General features: G+C 36.8%; 1 protein-coding gene across 1 annotated transcript in view; it reads left to right on the top strand.

Annotated features, from left to right (window-relative positions):
• Positions 1-15,864, top strand: part of LOC139152734 (serine/threonine-protein kinase N2-like) — a 51,947-nt gene that overhangs the window by 23,053 nt on the left and 13,030 nt on the right. The window contains exons 3-7 of the mRNA XM_070726050.1: positions 9,992-10,294; positions 12,823-12,986; positions 13,836-13,973; positions 14,794-15,022; positions 15,736-15,845. Coding sequence (XP_070582151.1) covers positions 9,992-10,294; positions 12,823-12,986; positions 13,836-13,973; positions 14,794-15,022; positions 15,736-15,845 — 944 coding nt within the window. The remainder of the gene's footprint in view (positions 1-9,991; positions 10,295-12,822; positions 12,987-13,835; positions 13,974-14,793; positions 15,023-15,735; positions 15,846-15,864) is intronic.

Genomic DNA, 15,864 nt, shown 5'->3' with positions numbered 1-15,864 from the left:
CAGATAACCCTACATAGACTCAACAAGATTCTAAGAATAGAATACTCATTTTTTGCCAAATTTTATTTTGTAGAAAGGTTATTTTAGCTAATAACAACTGTAATTTAGAGAAAATTGTAGTTCAAAATATCTACCAACAGCCTATATGTAATTTTGATACTTTGGAAACAAAAGTCGACATGGACACTGTTTATAGGTATTAATTAAACATACGACACATCAAATCAGATAGAACTTGTGCAAGATATTGTAACCTGCTAGATCAGTGAAAATTGTGCATACTCACATCAAACTTCCAGTCCGGTAATTGTTACTCTTCTTCAAGGAGAATAAGAGAGTGTACATAAAATGATCAAATCTTGCTGGTGGAATGAAAGGAGGCACAATTTGTATAGAGCATCTTCAGTGTTTATCATGTGTCGAGGTTATGGAGTCACGCATCTAACTGATTTGGAGGAATTTTATCCCAAGTTTTCAAAGGCATGCCACATATAGTGGGCAAGCCGCATATAGTGATTGAAAATAAAAATATTAGTGAACTACTGTTACATACAATGATTGGAAAAGTATGGGTGCATGACCGGTGGATGGCCTGGTGACATAATGGTGTCAGCCATTTAACACCGTGACGTGAAGTTGATCTATCTTGAATATCAAGTGCTATCTCACATGATTGCAGTCATTACAAGGAGAGACAGTTTGAGTGACATAACATGTAATTGCCATTAATTGCTTTCATTCACAGCATGAATAAATTACCAGGGCTCAATACAGTCACCCTGAGTTTAATGCTGACTTCATACTCAGTTGTGGTTTATGCTGTGGTGTGCCTGTCAGAATTAAGGATCAGGAAATAATGGAGATAAAAATATCTACAGTAAAATACAATAGTTCTTAACAGGCATTGAAATGAACAATGGTGGGTGGACATGTCTTTGCAGATACATCCCAGATTTAATTTTTATCATTTGATTAAACATTCTATGGCAGATAATGATTTTAATAATCAGTTCATGATGTGAGATGTTCTCTGCTTTGGAATTCAATATTAACCCCTTTGAATGCGAAAGTCAATTTTTGTTGTTTCTGTAAATTAGAGACAATTTTTAACAAATCAAGACAATTTTTTTTAGATTTTTCCCAAAATTTTGATCAAAAATTGTTGCCAATTAAAAGTTACATCCACTTGGTCCAAAATTATTATAATAATTACAAAAGAATTCATAAAATTGGTAAAATGTTACACTAAAATTTTGGAGGGAAAAATTACAGCACTCTAAGGGTTAATGCCAAGTTTGAAATTGTCACCCTGAGCAGGGTTTTGAAATGCCAATATTAGAACCATCCAATAATTTTTATCCTGCGTCCAGTTTTTCACTTAGTTGAATTTACTGGTAAAGTCTCAATTTGATCCCATGACTTCTAAAAACCACAAGCAGTGAAAGTTCAACACTGTTGCCAGTAACTTGTGTGTTTTTGATTGAGACTGTCGATGTGCAAGTGAATATGACATATCAAATCAAATGAAACGTGTTGAAGATCAAGTTCATCGGAAATTGAGCATACTTGCAACCACATTCAGTCTGGTAAATGTAACCCTTGGGCCATTGGTTGAAAATTAACCCTTGGGCCATCGGTCAAAAATGGTTCCGTTACTGCCGAACATCACAAAATATCAAATTTTAACTTTTCTAAATGTGACAATACATGTGGCATACATGAAATTTGATGCCATACCGAGAATGAAGCGTCCAATTTGAGGTACTGTGTATTTACATGGACATACTTCTGTTGTTGCTGCATCTATGCAAGGGACAAAATCAAAGCAATAGATATATTGCCACATAAGCAGTGTTGCTATGAACTCCCTGACGTTACAATTACTGAAGTCACTTTTGCTGTGTAATTCAAATCAAGATGGCTGCCTTTCCAGCAGTACATGAATATCTACTACCTTCATGTATTACACTGAAAACTTTTGCCGTATGGTTGACATTGTTTTCATCGATAATTATTTTTTCTACATCTTGTTATCTGTCATTTCTATGCTTTTGAGCAAAACAGTAAAGATCTTTTTGGACATCTGAGATTCCATCAAATGTGCTGTTTCAGATACAATCTCCCCCTCTCCCAATACTATCTTTCATAAGGCCAACAAATACAGCCAGCATGTTCAGACATCCACGTATTTATGTACATAGCCAGTCAGTTTCTATACTCTCTGTCCATTTCCATGGCTCTTGATATACAGCTACACTGTGTGGTACATGTAGATTTGATTGACAGCAAAGATGGACTGCACGCATAGCATTTGTGATTGAAGTAGACATGTGGAAGCTGTTGTTTACTTCAAGAAATCAGACTAAGTCATGGCCGCAAGGGTAGGTTTGATTGACAAGTGTGGAATCAAAGCTGGTAACCTGGTCAGGACTGACCGGAGGGGGCAGAGATGCCCTCATTTCAGACCAACATTGACCCAGAAAAGGGTCACAGCGATTCCATCAAGTGCAAACACTTATGGCCCTCCCACGATGCCATTGAAACCACTTCTGATGTTTGTACATTTCACAGGAATATGACATTCATGCATCAGTGAATATACAAAGTATAATAGGTACAAAGCAGTATATGCCAGAACTGTAGTATGTACAGACATGGCATCGTGATTTAGCAAATTCTTATCCAATTCATATCCATGGTTCTCTGTCGACAAATTGATCTCAAGGGATACTGCAAAAGTGGATAAATAGTACATACCTAAACACTGAATTGCCCCAATGACTCCATAAAAAAATCCTACTTGCTACTCAACTGTGTACAGATATGTCCTAGTAACAGCCCATAGGCTAGAACTTCAAGCAAACCACGCATCAGCCATTTGAAATATGCAGTAAGTGTGACCATTTAAATGTCAAAAGACAGTAAAAGAAGATGGAAAGCTTTGTTTCTGCTGTATCTACCCATCTGTAACACTTGTCTGTAGATGTTTCCAACAGTGTTCAGTTACGCTCATCCAAAGTATGTTATAGGGCTGCACAGAATGAAGTACAGCTTAATTAAAATCTGTCAATACAGTTTTCCTATTGTTTTACATGTACATTAAAAATTTTCATAGCTCTCAGCCAGATATGTGTAGTACATGTATATCTATCTAGTCAAACATGTGTAGTATATCTACATATATAATATTTTCTCTAGGATACCTATATATACACACACACACACACACATATATGTGTGTGTGTGTACGTGTGTGTGTGTGTGTGTGTGTGTGTGTGTGTGTGTGTGTGTATATGTACACATGTACACACACACACCAAAGTATACACTCACTCTGAAGCCAGGTACTTGATTTGAAGACATGACTTTGTAAATAATTTCATGATCTAGAACATTTAGACTTAAAAACATTCATTGTTGATAGAGAGTCCATGTTAATCATTACAATTCATTTGTGATAGACATACAAAATCAGTCTCAGAAAAATGTTCAATTATTGCTCTCTGTACATCTACAAGCATTGACTGCAAGGATATCATTTGAAATATCAAAATTTATGTTTAGATCGCATTGGTGGCTATGTTCTATGATATGTCAGGTACATACTGGTTCCATTGTTTTTGAATTGGCCATTACCTTACTATCTTAACAATGTAATTTAAAGACCAATTGAAGTTTGAATGCATTTTAATTACTAATTACTTTACACTAGTTTTGGTTGCTGAGGTATAGGCATGTGTAAAGACTCTCTCACAGGCACTAGTATGGCCTGGCTCAACACAAGCCGGTATAGTTGGCTCAGCAAGCTGGCTTGGCCAGTGAGCGTGTACCATCTCACTGAGCCGGGCTACATGTACAACAACCACAGTGTGTAGCCAGCAAGGGGCTATATAGCCATAAGATTCTAGTATGTGTACTGCACTGTCCAGAAATTACTTAACTAATGCTGCAAGCTTGTCATTTAGTTGAACATTTATAAATCTATGTAAAACTGTCTAGACTACAGTAATTGCATTAATATTGTATACATTGTATAACTTTGCTGAGGACAGACATGTAGTTGTACATTAACAGTCACCATGTTGAATGTCACTTTCTACTGGTACATGTTTCAAATGGAGAGATGTGCAGTTTTATATTTTGTGATTTGTAAAGATGAAATAGTGGGAGCATACAGAATTGCATACAGCTTGGATCAGTAGTACTGCTGGTATAGTAATGGTACAGCACTGTGTGGTGTATGCGTGTTTGCCTTGCAGTGCCGGCGGCCATGTTGAATGTAGTCTGGGGTAGACAAAAACATGGCTGCCTTATCAAGGTCACCTTTTGGTCCTGTCTGGCTCAAAGGACAGTACAGAATAACAAAATGTTATGTTTTGCTGTTTTAAAACAGTTTTTTTCAGCTTTCAAATTCTGAAAGCACATATCTATAGTTAGTTTGCAACTGTCACAGGAGCCGTGGTGTTATGTACCACGGGAATTTTGTTCGGAAACCCAGTATTTGATCAGCTTCACTCATGAATTAATTAAAGGTACAACTGAACAATTTGAACAATAAATGTGGTATTGAATTTAAAGTAAATGTGCTATTTTATTTTATTAAATTTTATTCAACAAGTGTGGTTGTAGAAATACATGATATATTTTCTGTTCAGACCATATGATGTAATTCCAATAATTATCAACCAGTAACTTTGAACTCTAATAACTCTGCCGTCCCAATATTTGCCTTTGACATTGTGTTCTCTTTTCAATCATCCTTTTTCATATACAGCAGTTTTTAAAAGCTGGTAATGGTCAATCTTGCCGCTTTTAAGAGGATCCATGCTAGCTTTCTTGTGAAATGCCTAATTTTCACTGATACAGCTAAGTCATAGAATCCAAACCGTGGTAATACTGAAAGTAGTTCAAGCTGATTGTATTGTTACCATGGTATGAAATCTCAAAAGGCAATATTTTATGCATTAGATTTTGATCAAAATACAGTCTGAATATTTCAATATAGAGATATTTCCTCATCACGCTGTTTCAATATGTCTGTACTGATATATCTATACTGTGTCAACATACTTCTGTATGTATTGATTCAACTATGTCTACATTGGGAATTAGATAGCTGCATTGATAAATATTTTTACAGGATGAAAATTTTTATGGAAGTAAATAAAAGTACAAGCAATGACAGCCCATAACCTCTGCAAATCAATATTAGCGTGACCTTTGACTCAGCTCACCACGCAGACAAGCAGTAATGCTTGATTGCTCTGGTCCATTGTGATTTTAGTGTATTTTAAAGCATTTTCAGTTTGCTTTCAGACATCAAGACCACCCCCACCCCCCCTCCTCAAAATAGTCGCCGACTGTAAAATTGAACAGTATTAAAAATTGCAATTGAAAATTGCAATGGCTTTTGTACTGGCTATTATTGTGCTAGTAGTTAACGGAGTAATAAGCCCCCAAGCCTAGATATGCATTTCAAGTACTGAAAGGATTCTGTATGTGAGCTATGAAAAGTAGGCATATATGAGTACAGAATGTGTATGATGTTTCAGAGTAAACATTTACAATCCATTATGCGATCTCTAACTTCCAGCATGTAACATGTCCCAAATCACCCATGCTCATTAGGTATACAGTAATGAGCTATGTAGGGATATAAATTGGCCCCATGAGGATCAGTGACAAGTATTGCTGAGAATGGGATGAACTATGATGTATGTATCTATTATCAGCACAGCATTGAGATGTGTATCTGTTAGGAATTGGGAAAACAATCTTCTCAGTTCACATGAAGGTTGTAATGTAAATTCATGATTCTCGGTGTGTGTTCTCTGATTTCATTGTTGGGTACATGTATGACTCCAGTAGCCAAGGGCAGATACGTGGAGTTCCTCCGGGGATGTTTCGCCATTGACTTTGCATGTTTCCAACCTCGTGTGAGCTTGGAAAGTTGAATAACTTTTCTTGTGATGCAAATTATGAAATGGGAATATTCATAGTTTCACAACTGATCACTGTGACTTTGATGTGAATTAACTAAGCCATGTGTATCAACTGTGTGCAATGCACATAGCTTGGTGTGTTCCTATCACATTGTATATGTGATTGACTCTCACCATTAATTTCATGTATACACAAAACATTTTAGCAGCAATCCATGGCTGTACTAATATGTTCTATCTGAGAAATATTGCATCACTGAATGCTGATACATTTTCAAAGTTCCTTTGGTGCAGATGTCAGGTAATAGGGTTTTGAACTTTACCATGTTGTTAGATTTTACCTGCAAAGATCCCATGCCCTGTCAGCAAAATACCAATCAAATCAGAATCTAAATCTCTATCACTCCTTGGGTTTACAATCCTTAACCCTTTGAGCGCCAAAGTCAATTTTGTCACCTATATCAAAATATACACCAGTCAACTTTTTCCTAAATTTTGCTAAAATTTTGCTAAAAATCTGAAGCCAATAAAATTTGATGTTTATTTTGTCCAAAATTGTCAAAAAAATTACACAAAAATTTCACAGAATTAGTAAAATGTTGCACACTATAATTTTAGTGGGAAAAATTGCAGTGCTCTAAGGGTTAAGAAACTGTACAGGTATTAGACAAGTATTTATTCTGCTGCCAGGTGGTATGTCATTAGATGTGAATATTGTTATGGACCAATTTAGAAACAGGAAATCAAATACCTCATACATGATGTATTTACTTATTCAATGGTAAAATTGATTTTCATATCAATTACGATATAGACCCCAAGTCACTGCACACTTGTAAATATTTCTTCCTTGCAGATGATAAGGAATGTCACTGGTTCATTTCTGTAGACTTTGATTTGCATGTATGTTTGTTATCAGGTACAGTGTATTGAATGTATGAAATGAGTTCTGTGAACTCAAGATGAAATTAAACATGAAGGAAATTGTTCAAACAGAATGACATGAAATATAGAACAAAGATTTTAGTCAGGAAATTTAATCAGAGAAGCACACACCATGAGGAACAATAGATTCACCACATAAAAAATATGTTCCTCTTGATACAATACAGTGCGATATTCAATGGGTGAGATATACCTGGTTTGCCATAAATCAAAGCGATGCCTTCGAAGTGCATTGACCCCAAGTTTGTTCTCTCAGGTGTTACCATTACCAGACTACATGTACGCTGTGGTACATGGAACATGATTCTGTACATAGGGAGGAGATAGGCAGCCTTCTAGCTGACACTGCAAGGACTGATCATGCCGTACCCTTCTTACCTGTAATCCATTCAGGCATAGGTTTTGGGAAATCTACTGGCATTGCCCCTCTGTAATTTGGGTTTTTGTCTTGTCTATGTTGTATAGATTTAAAGTTTGTACTGTGTCAGTTTTGTACCCATGATATCTCCTAAAGAATTATAAATGATTAAAGTTCAAAATCAAATATGGTTCATCATACTGTATTAGGATGATTTTGACTTTTGCAGAAATGAAGATCCATATACAAATGTTAATGGGTGCTGAATGGATGACTTATCAAAGGCAGATTGAATTTATTGGAAATAGTTTTGACTGAGGATTCATTGCATATCAGGCATTCTTCCAATAAATTTCAACCTGGCATCTGTAGACTGTGTAACCGCATGGAAGGAAATGAATTCATACCTTCCAACCACAACAGTGAAAACAATCAGGTTTCTCTGAACCTTTGTGGTCAAAAGATTTTGATCCGAACACATATGGAATGCTGAAAATAAATACGAGCAGTTTTGAAGAAAAACAGAAAACAAAATGTCCTGCATTATGCATCTTAAGTGATTTTGCATCCAAGAAAGTGTGATTAATTGAAATGAAAAATGACAAACAGGTTTAATGTGGATGTGGAATTTCAAATATTACACCCAGATGACAAAGCTGTTGTGAATATATGCTGATGTATACCTCTTTTTGATAGGTCAAATTGATATGTGTTGACATGAAAAGACCATTGAAATGTTTCATTATTCATACCATACTGTGATATAATTGGGATACACTGTTTTGTATGTGTAGCTTGTACCAGTATTAAAATGAATATAACCATGAATTGGCCTGTAAATTGTATCAAAGGTGATTTCAGTATTCCAAGAGATAGTGTGGTATATCTGCGCCATGATTGTGAGTACATGCAGCAAGCAAAGGTCAAGATATCATTCAGAAAATAGTAAAATGTTTATATTGAAAAATATGAAATGAGCTTTTCAAGAGAGACAGTCTGATCAATGTTGTATCAGTTAAGTTTATATTCTCTAATGCCTTCTTGTGAACAGGATTTTCAAATTTTGTGAAAGACCAGTTTTCCGAAAATGAACTCTGATAATGAAAGCACTTACAGGAACAGGAAAGACAGTACACGTCCGTAGGTCTGCTAGATGTAGTACATGAAGAATTTTTCAGTGTTTGTCATTTTAGCTACAAATTCATCAATAGACTTGTTCACGTTCAACTACATTTTATGTGCCAAGTTTGAAATAGAAGTAAGAATCTACTTCCGCATACTCTCCTCTCACTTTTATACTGATGAATCCCCTGTCCTCAGCAGAACTTATGTACGATGCATTAGTCATGCAACATAATATACTCACAGTGTGTGTGTGATATTGATTTGTGTAACCTTTAGAGCTGTCTGTCAGCAAGTACATATCATTAGTGTATACCTGTTGCATCGCATAGTTTATTTTAAGTCTAGTTGTATCTCATTTATTTAGGTTTGTAATTGCCTATCCCCAGTGTAAGTGATTCTGTATGTTAAAGTGATACAGATTGGGTCAGAAGCTAAGTGGACGTGTCTCAGGCGCCATGACAAGGAAATATATCAAAGCCACGTAATGTTGTCTAAATATAGAATGGCATCACCTTTCCAATCTGCCAGCTGGACAGGCTAAACATGTAGACAAATAGGGAATGCCAACATTCTTCAGTGTTGAGTTAACGGTGATCACGTTTCTGAGTTCATCCTCAGTGTCAGAGTGAAATTTATATTGTGTCTTGTTTATGATGGATGTGTTGCTGTTGCAATGCAGTAGATCACTGCTGTTCCTTTCATCACAGAGATGATTTATAAGGATTGAATTGCCAGCTGATGTGTTTGGGGATTTTTTTGCATTTTATAGAAGTCATTGATACAGTCCTGCCTGTGGAATATCAGTTGATTTGTTGTGGCATTGATTCCATCAACATCATGGCATAAATATATACCTTGGTCAAATCTTGCTTAATAGATCTTTTTGTTGAATCAATGAATCAATGTGAGATAGGATTTAAATGATAATGCAGAAGTTTGAAATATTGTGATGCAAATGAAAATGTTTGAATGGTTGAGACTCCTTCCATCAAGGAATGTTCAATTGCTCAAATGTAGTTTGAGACGGTTAGGAATTGCAGTCAACAATGAAAAAGACCAATAATACGTATCAGTGATTACAAACAAGAGGAAACAGAATCTTGTCAGCATGAACCTAAAATAATATTTTACATCGTTGCAGGCTGCAGCGACACTGTTATGGCATTCTTACTTGACAAATGATTCTCACTATCTATTCAAATGGAAGCAGTTTACCATTTGAAATGTTTTAACAACCCCTGAACTCGCACATTATTATAATATTTATTGGTGTTATTGAAATAGATCTGGGAAGTAGATCCTCATTTCACATTCTGTACATAAATAAATTGAGAAAATTGTTTCCAGCTGTGTAAACAATCATGATATTGTTGTGGAAATAGAATGGAATTGATAAAATAGATGATGATTCAGAAGAGTTGTTGCTCTACACTGATTTATTAATTATCTCACTCAGCAATTTTAAATACATGTCCTGTATCACGTACAGGTTTTAGGTCTTTCAAATATCTTACAACACCATTTCATGTTCCAACTTTATCAGTGCTTCAGTAAATATGATACTCTAAAGACGTCATCATGGATGTCAGTTAAAGTGACCTTCTTTGTTGACAATTTGCAGGGGATTCGGATGTGACCTCACCGGAAGGAAACGGAGTGAAGTCGGAACCCCTGGACCCCATCAACAGCAGGATAGCAGCTCTGAGGAAACAAATAACAATTGAAATGAAAGTCAAACAAGGTGCTGAAAACATGCTACAAATGTACTCATCAGGGTCTTCTAAAGACCGTAAAATGTTGGCCGAGGCACAGCAAATGTTTGAGGATAGTAAAACAAAAATTGAAATTATTAGAATGCAGATACTGAAAGCCGAACAGTCGTTGTCGCACGGAGAGAGTGCAGCTGCCACAGAAAATTCTTCCGGTAGGTTGAATTGTTTTTGTCTAAAGTACAATTTCTTTACAATTCACTTCTCTCAGTTTTATCTATTTTTTAGAAATTTGAAATGCTTTTGTGAATGAGTATGTGCCGTACACATGTCATAGAGAGGTAGTCATCTGTGCACCTATCATTAAAGGAGAAGTTCAGGAATACCGTTTGCTGTTTCTAGAATGTTCTATTCAACAAACTTCTGGCAAAAACATACAAAATATACGAGTCAGTTCTTTTGCAACAATCTTTTTCCAAATCTTGGTGTATTTACCATTTTGCCTTATTGAAGTGCCACCTAGTGGCTCTCCATGGTGCATGCAATTTTTTGATGACATAGAAACTTTGATATTGTGTCATTAAGTTAAGGGGTCTCTCTCGGGAGTCATGCAACCTATGAACTATGCTACAGCAGCAATGGAGACCCACTTGGCCACATTGTCGGCCCGAAAATATGGATGTCTACCTTTTCCACAACCATTCAGAAAACAAAAGGTTCTGAGTAGTTTCTGTGTGGGGGCGCTGTGTTATGGATGTAGGTATGCCTGCAGATGAAACTGTCAAGGTATTTGCCATGACTTTCCATACTGTTGTTTGTCCATCTGAATATCCACTGATTCGATGTTAAATGTATCAGTAATGTATCAGTGGCCATATGCATGTATGAGCAAAACTGAAGATAAGTGGTCTCAAATAAATTGCTTGAATTGTAAGTAACCCAGGGAGTCCACTCATGCCACCACTTGTTATTTAGACCATCTAAGAAAATCCCTTTTAGTTCACAACCAATGGTGTGTCCACTTATATTAAGTTGTCCCCATGTACGCTTCAGAGAAGCAGTGTGATATTAGTATATTTTTTGATATCATTGTTATATAATTGTGATATTTGTGACAGTAGTACATATTAGATCCAAGTCTCAAGCCCATCCATCAATCCACTAAAATCAGACACATTCATCTAATCATGCAGGTTCATAACTGTACATGTAAATGTACACGAATCAGGCTCAAGGACATTGAAAGGCAAGAACAACAGATATTTGCACTGCAAAGCACAAATACAAAAAGAACCACACAATCGGGTTTCAAAAGGATGAAGAAAAAATTTGGTATAAAATGTTCCTCCAATACCTGCACAAGGGTTGAGTCACTGTATGTGCAGGCATGAACAGTCTTATTATTAAAGATTTTGCATTAACTCATCAGAATGCAGAAGATATACCAAAGATTACTTACACTGCAAGTCCAAGATATGAAGTCTTGTAAAACACTTGCTGCTTTTGAAATTATGAAAAATAAGCTCAGATATACTTGAGAAGTTGCATTATATTAAATTGCACTGATAGGGCCGCACAGATTATGTAATTGACTATATGAATAGACTTCTAGAAAAGGCTCCATCCAGTCAGGATATTATACAAATAGGAAATAACTTCCTGGAAAGGTTAATATCAACAGTTACTCACACAGACAACTAGCAAAATATAACATCCAAGAGTAACACAGTAGAGAAATTTACTCGATAGATGAAGCTCTGTAGTTCTTATCTAAGATAGCAAAATTTGATGATTATTTCTGTCAGATTATCATTTGTAATCGTATGCAAATGTGAAACATTATCAATGTTACTGATAAACTGTCAGCAAACAGTGTACAAGTCCATACTACCATACTCATAGCTCAAGAATTTCCTGTGTTTGCATTTTTGATGTGGATCCTCAAGAATTTGTTATTAACACTCACCACAGTCAAAACAAACTTGAAAATGCCTGTGCCAACGTGACCAGAGATTCATGTATGGAGAGTTTATGTATGTTCCCATTGCTGCAGACCAAAACTGGTGAATATCAATCGCACACCTCAAAATGTACTGTGTTTCTCATATACTGTATTTAAACTCAGATTATATGCTAATGGTGTTCTGTTTGTATCAGTAATATTCTGTCACTTTAATATTTAACATCTGGAGCTGAGACCTGAGAGAGATTTTAACAGGGAACTCTTGCATAACATAGACAGAGTCCCTGCTGATGTCTGTCCTTACAACTATTAAAGTAATCCTAAACCAGGATGTCATATCAAGGACAATCTAAGCTATGTCCTATTCAAGCAGCTTGTCAACCAAATCATACTTAAAATTGTCCGTTATTTTTGTGGAGAAGCACAAGATTGTAAATTTTTTTCTAAGTTTTGATATTTTTGGATGGGACTAACTTTTTGTCCTATGGTCAGTATGATTATTAGATTTCCAACACAACGTTTTGACAAAGCAGGATGCCTCAAGTCATAGAGTAAACTTGTACAGGTCAGATTTTATCTGTCTAATCACAGTGAGAGCTTAGTAAACTGGTAAATTTAGAATACAATAGTCTTGCAGTGTTTGAAGCTAGCAAAGCCATTTCCTGTGAGATCTTCAACAAGAAGACTGAACTCAAAGTGGACTGTGATGATACATGTGTGCAGTGTGTTGAATTTTGACAGTATATCCCCATTGTTTGATGATGTATTTCTGCATTACAGGAGTCAAGAGGCCGGCCGCCGAGGTTCCCCTGAATCCCTTAGAGTTCCGGATTGAGGAACTCCGGCACCACATGCAGATAGAGTCAGCCGTTGTGGAGGGCTGCAAGAATGTCATGAAAACGTTACAGCGTTCTAAACTTCCAGATAAAAAAGCTCTCAATGAGGTAACTATCTGCTAGGGTGACTTTCATCATTTCTAACTTGGAGTGGCCGTGTCATCTATGTAGTGAGACTATGATCTGTTCTTACTTTACGTGTAACACTGAGATGGATTAGAACAAGATTTGTACAGTTTCCAAAAGTTCTAGGACGTCAAACCTCTTCAACAAAAATATTTATCAATTTATTGCAAAACTGACAAATACAAAGCACATTCTGTGGATGTTTCACAAAAGCTTCCCAATTTGTTTCACAAACTCTCCTCAAAAATTATCGCTTTCATCTAAATATACTCAAGAAAAACTTTTATAAGTTGTGAAAATAAGTTGTTTGTAGGACTTTGAATGTGCAGATGTTTTGCCTTGTCAGGCTTTTGAAATGCTGTTGTGATGAGTGACATTTGTTGTCCTGTCAGCCGTAGCCTGGGAAATATCCTTCAATATTCACAGAGTCGGGGAAGCCTTAAAATTTTAGGGGTGTTCTTGAGCCCAGAAATAGCAGGGTAGTTTCTTGGCTAGGAGAGATATAAATTGCACATCAAAAGAAGCCCATTTTAGGTGAAACATTTCAGCCTTTGGATGAAGACTTTACTGAGTGAATAGATAGGCTTCCACTTCAGCAAGTGATGTTGAATAATTTGTTTATAATTATTAACATATACCTCGCTCCATCGCCTGGTGAAGCATAATGTAATCGTAATTTATCATGCCACAGAATGGTTCAGCCACATGCACAGTATATTGAAAACTGACAGCTGTGCTCAGCAAAATAAAGCTAACATGAAATCCTTACACTGCTAAAATGTTCTCTTAATTGAACAAAGTGAGAGATATTTGATGATTTTTTTTTACCAGGCCCAAAACAAGCACACAGAATCTTCTCAGAAGTTGGATGTGCTTAGGCTATCAATGCAGAAGAGAATTGAGGAACTTGTACCGGGATCTGACAGGGTACAAGAACTTCAAAATGAATTAGCAGCTGGTAATGCACAGGTATGTCTTATCCTTAGATAATATGATTGGTCAGTGTGGTGACAATTGTTAGACAATTTCTAGGGTTTAACCAAATCATTTAATAGTGCAGATCTCCAGGCCAGTATTGACATAGTCTCAGTGGACCTGGTGCACTAGTCCTGCAGTCAGATTTGCTAGTCTTGCAATCTAGTTTGCCATTTCAGCAGTCTAATTTATTATTCCTGCAGTTTAATTTGCCAGTCCTGCAGTTTAGTTTGCCAGTCCTACAGTCAGGTTTGCCAGTCCTGCAGTCCAGTTTGCCAGTCCTGCAGTCTAGTTTGCCAGTCCTGCAGTCTAGTTTACTAGTCCTGCAGTCCAGTTTGCCAGTCCCGTGGTCTGTTTTGCCAGTCCTGCAGTCTAGTTTGCTAGTCCAGCAGTCTAGTTTGCTAGTCCTGCAGTCCAGTTTGCTAGTCCTGCAGTCTAGTTTGCTAGTCCAGCAGTCTAGTTTGCTAGTCCAGCAGTCTAGTTTGCTAGTCCTGCAGTCCAGTTTGCTAGTCCAGCAGTCCAGTTTGCTAGTCCTACAGTCCAGTTTGCTAGTCCTGCAGTCCAGTTTGCTAGTCCAGCAGTCCAGTTTGCTAGTCCTACAGTCCAGTTTGCTAGTCCTGCAGTCCAGTTTGCTAGTCCTGCAGTCTAGTTTGCTAGTCCTGCATACATCTTCATCATGTCAGTTCAAGTAATAATACCAAAGTCAGTCTAAGCAAAACATGTCATGGCTATGGCCATCTGACCAAATGGACGTTTACAGACCACTGATGAATCATCTATTGTATCTTCTGTATGGTGATTTTGTGTTTTTTAGGTTCAAACTCCATACAACATGTTGCCAAAGCCAGCAGCGCTAACAGGCAGACTTGAAGTTCGAGTCATGGGCTGCCAAGATCTTCTGGAAGTGGTTCCTGGAAGAAGCAAAGGCCAGTCCTATCACCCTGCTGCCAGTCCTCCAGAGAGCAAAGGCCTCCTCAAGGGCAAACCTAGTTTTCATGGCAGAAATAATAAATCATATAGTATTAAACAAGATGAACTTTCAAGTAAGTTTGCTTATCATGTTATTCACTGAGTATATATATATATATATATATATATATATATATATATATATCAATGAATATGTACATTACAATGGAACACTTGTGTTTTTGAAAGGAACAATACTTTCACGAACAGGCGTTGTGTGAAAACTGATCTTCTGTGCTAGATTGTAGTTCTTAAAGGTTGGGAAAAGAGACACTTTTATGGTAATTGCAGTCGCTAACACGTATTTGGAAGTGTCACTACACAGCCTCCCTCTGTTTCAGAATATGTTGAGTGAAGAGTCTAGCTGTGGGTTTTATACACTGAGCTGTAAAGCACACAGTCTGAATCCTACAACTAGATACTTAACTGTAAATTTGTTCTTTATGGAGCTTTTCCAAGCCAAGACATCAAATGACTCTATTGCAGTAATCGCTCTTCCATCAAATGATTTCAATTCATGGAGAGAAACTTGTGAAGAATTTCATCTAGGGTAGTATAACTTCCAGTGTCATTGAACTCAAATGTGTAATTTGCATATCGGTGGATGATGATTCTGAATTAAAACTGCATCAACCAAACTCATGATCAATGCCACGCATATACATCCATGGACACTACACTAGCAAGTGTACTGAATACTCAGTATTAGACACATGGAGGCAGTGGTCGTACATTTCACAATCGCGTGTACACTTCAAGGTTATTCACTGTTTTCGTCTATTTTCAGGTGAAATTAGCGCAGTTTTGAAATTAGACAATATTCAAGTAGGTCAGACGTCATGGAAACCAATAAGTAACCAGTCATGGGATCAGAGATTTAGTATAGAGTTAGAAAGGGTAAGTCAGGGTCAAAGGG

This window comes from Ptychodera flava, chromosome 16 (genome assembly GCF_041260155.1).
Source record: "Ptychodera flava strain L36383 chromosome 16, AS_Pfla_20210202, whole genome shotgun sequence".
Lineage (NCBI taxonomy): Eukaryota > Metazoa > Hemichordata > Enteropneusta > Ptychoderidae > Ptychodera > Ptychodera flava.
Note: the sequence above shows the minus strand (reverse complement) of the source record. Positions and strands in the feature narration are given on the sequence as shown.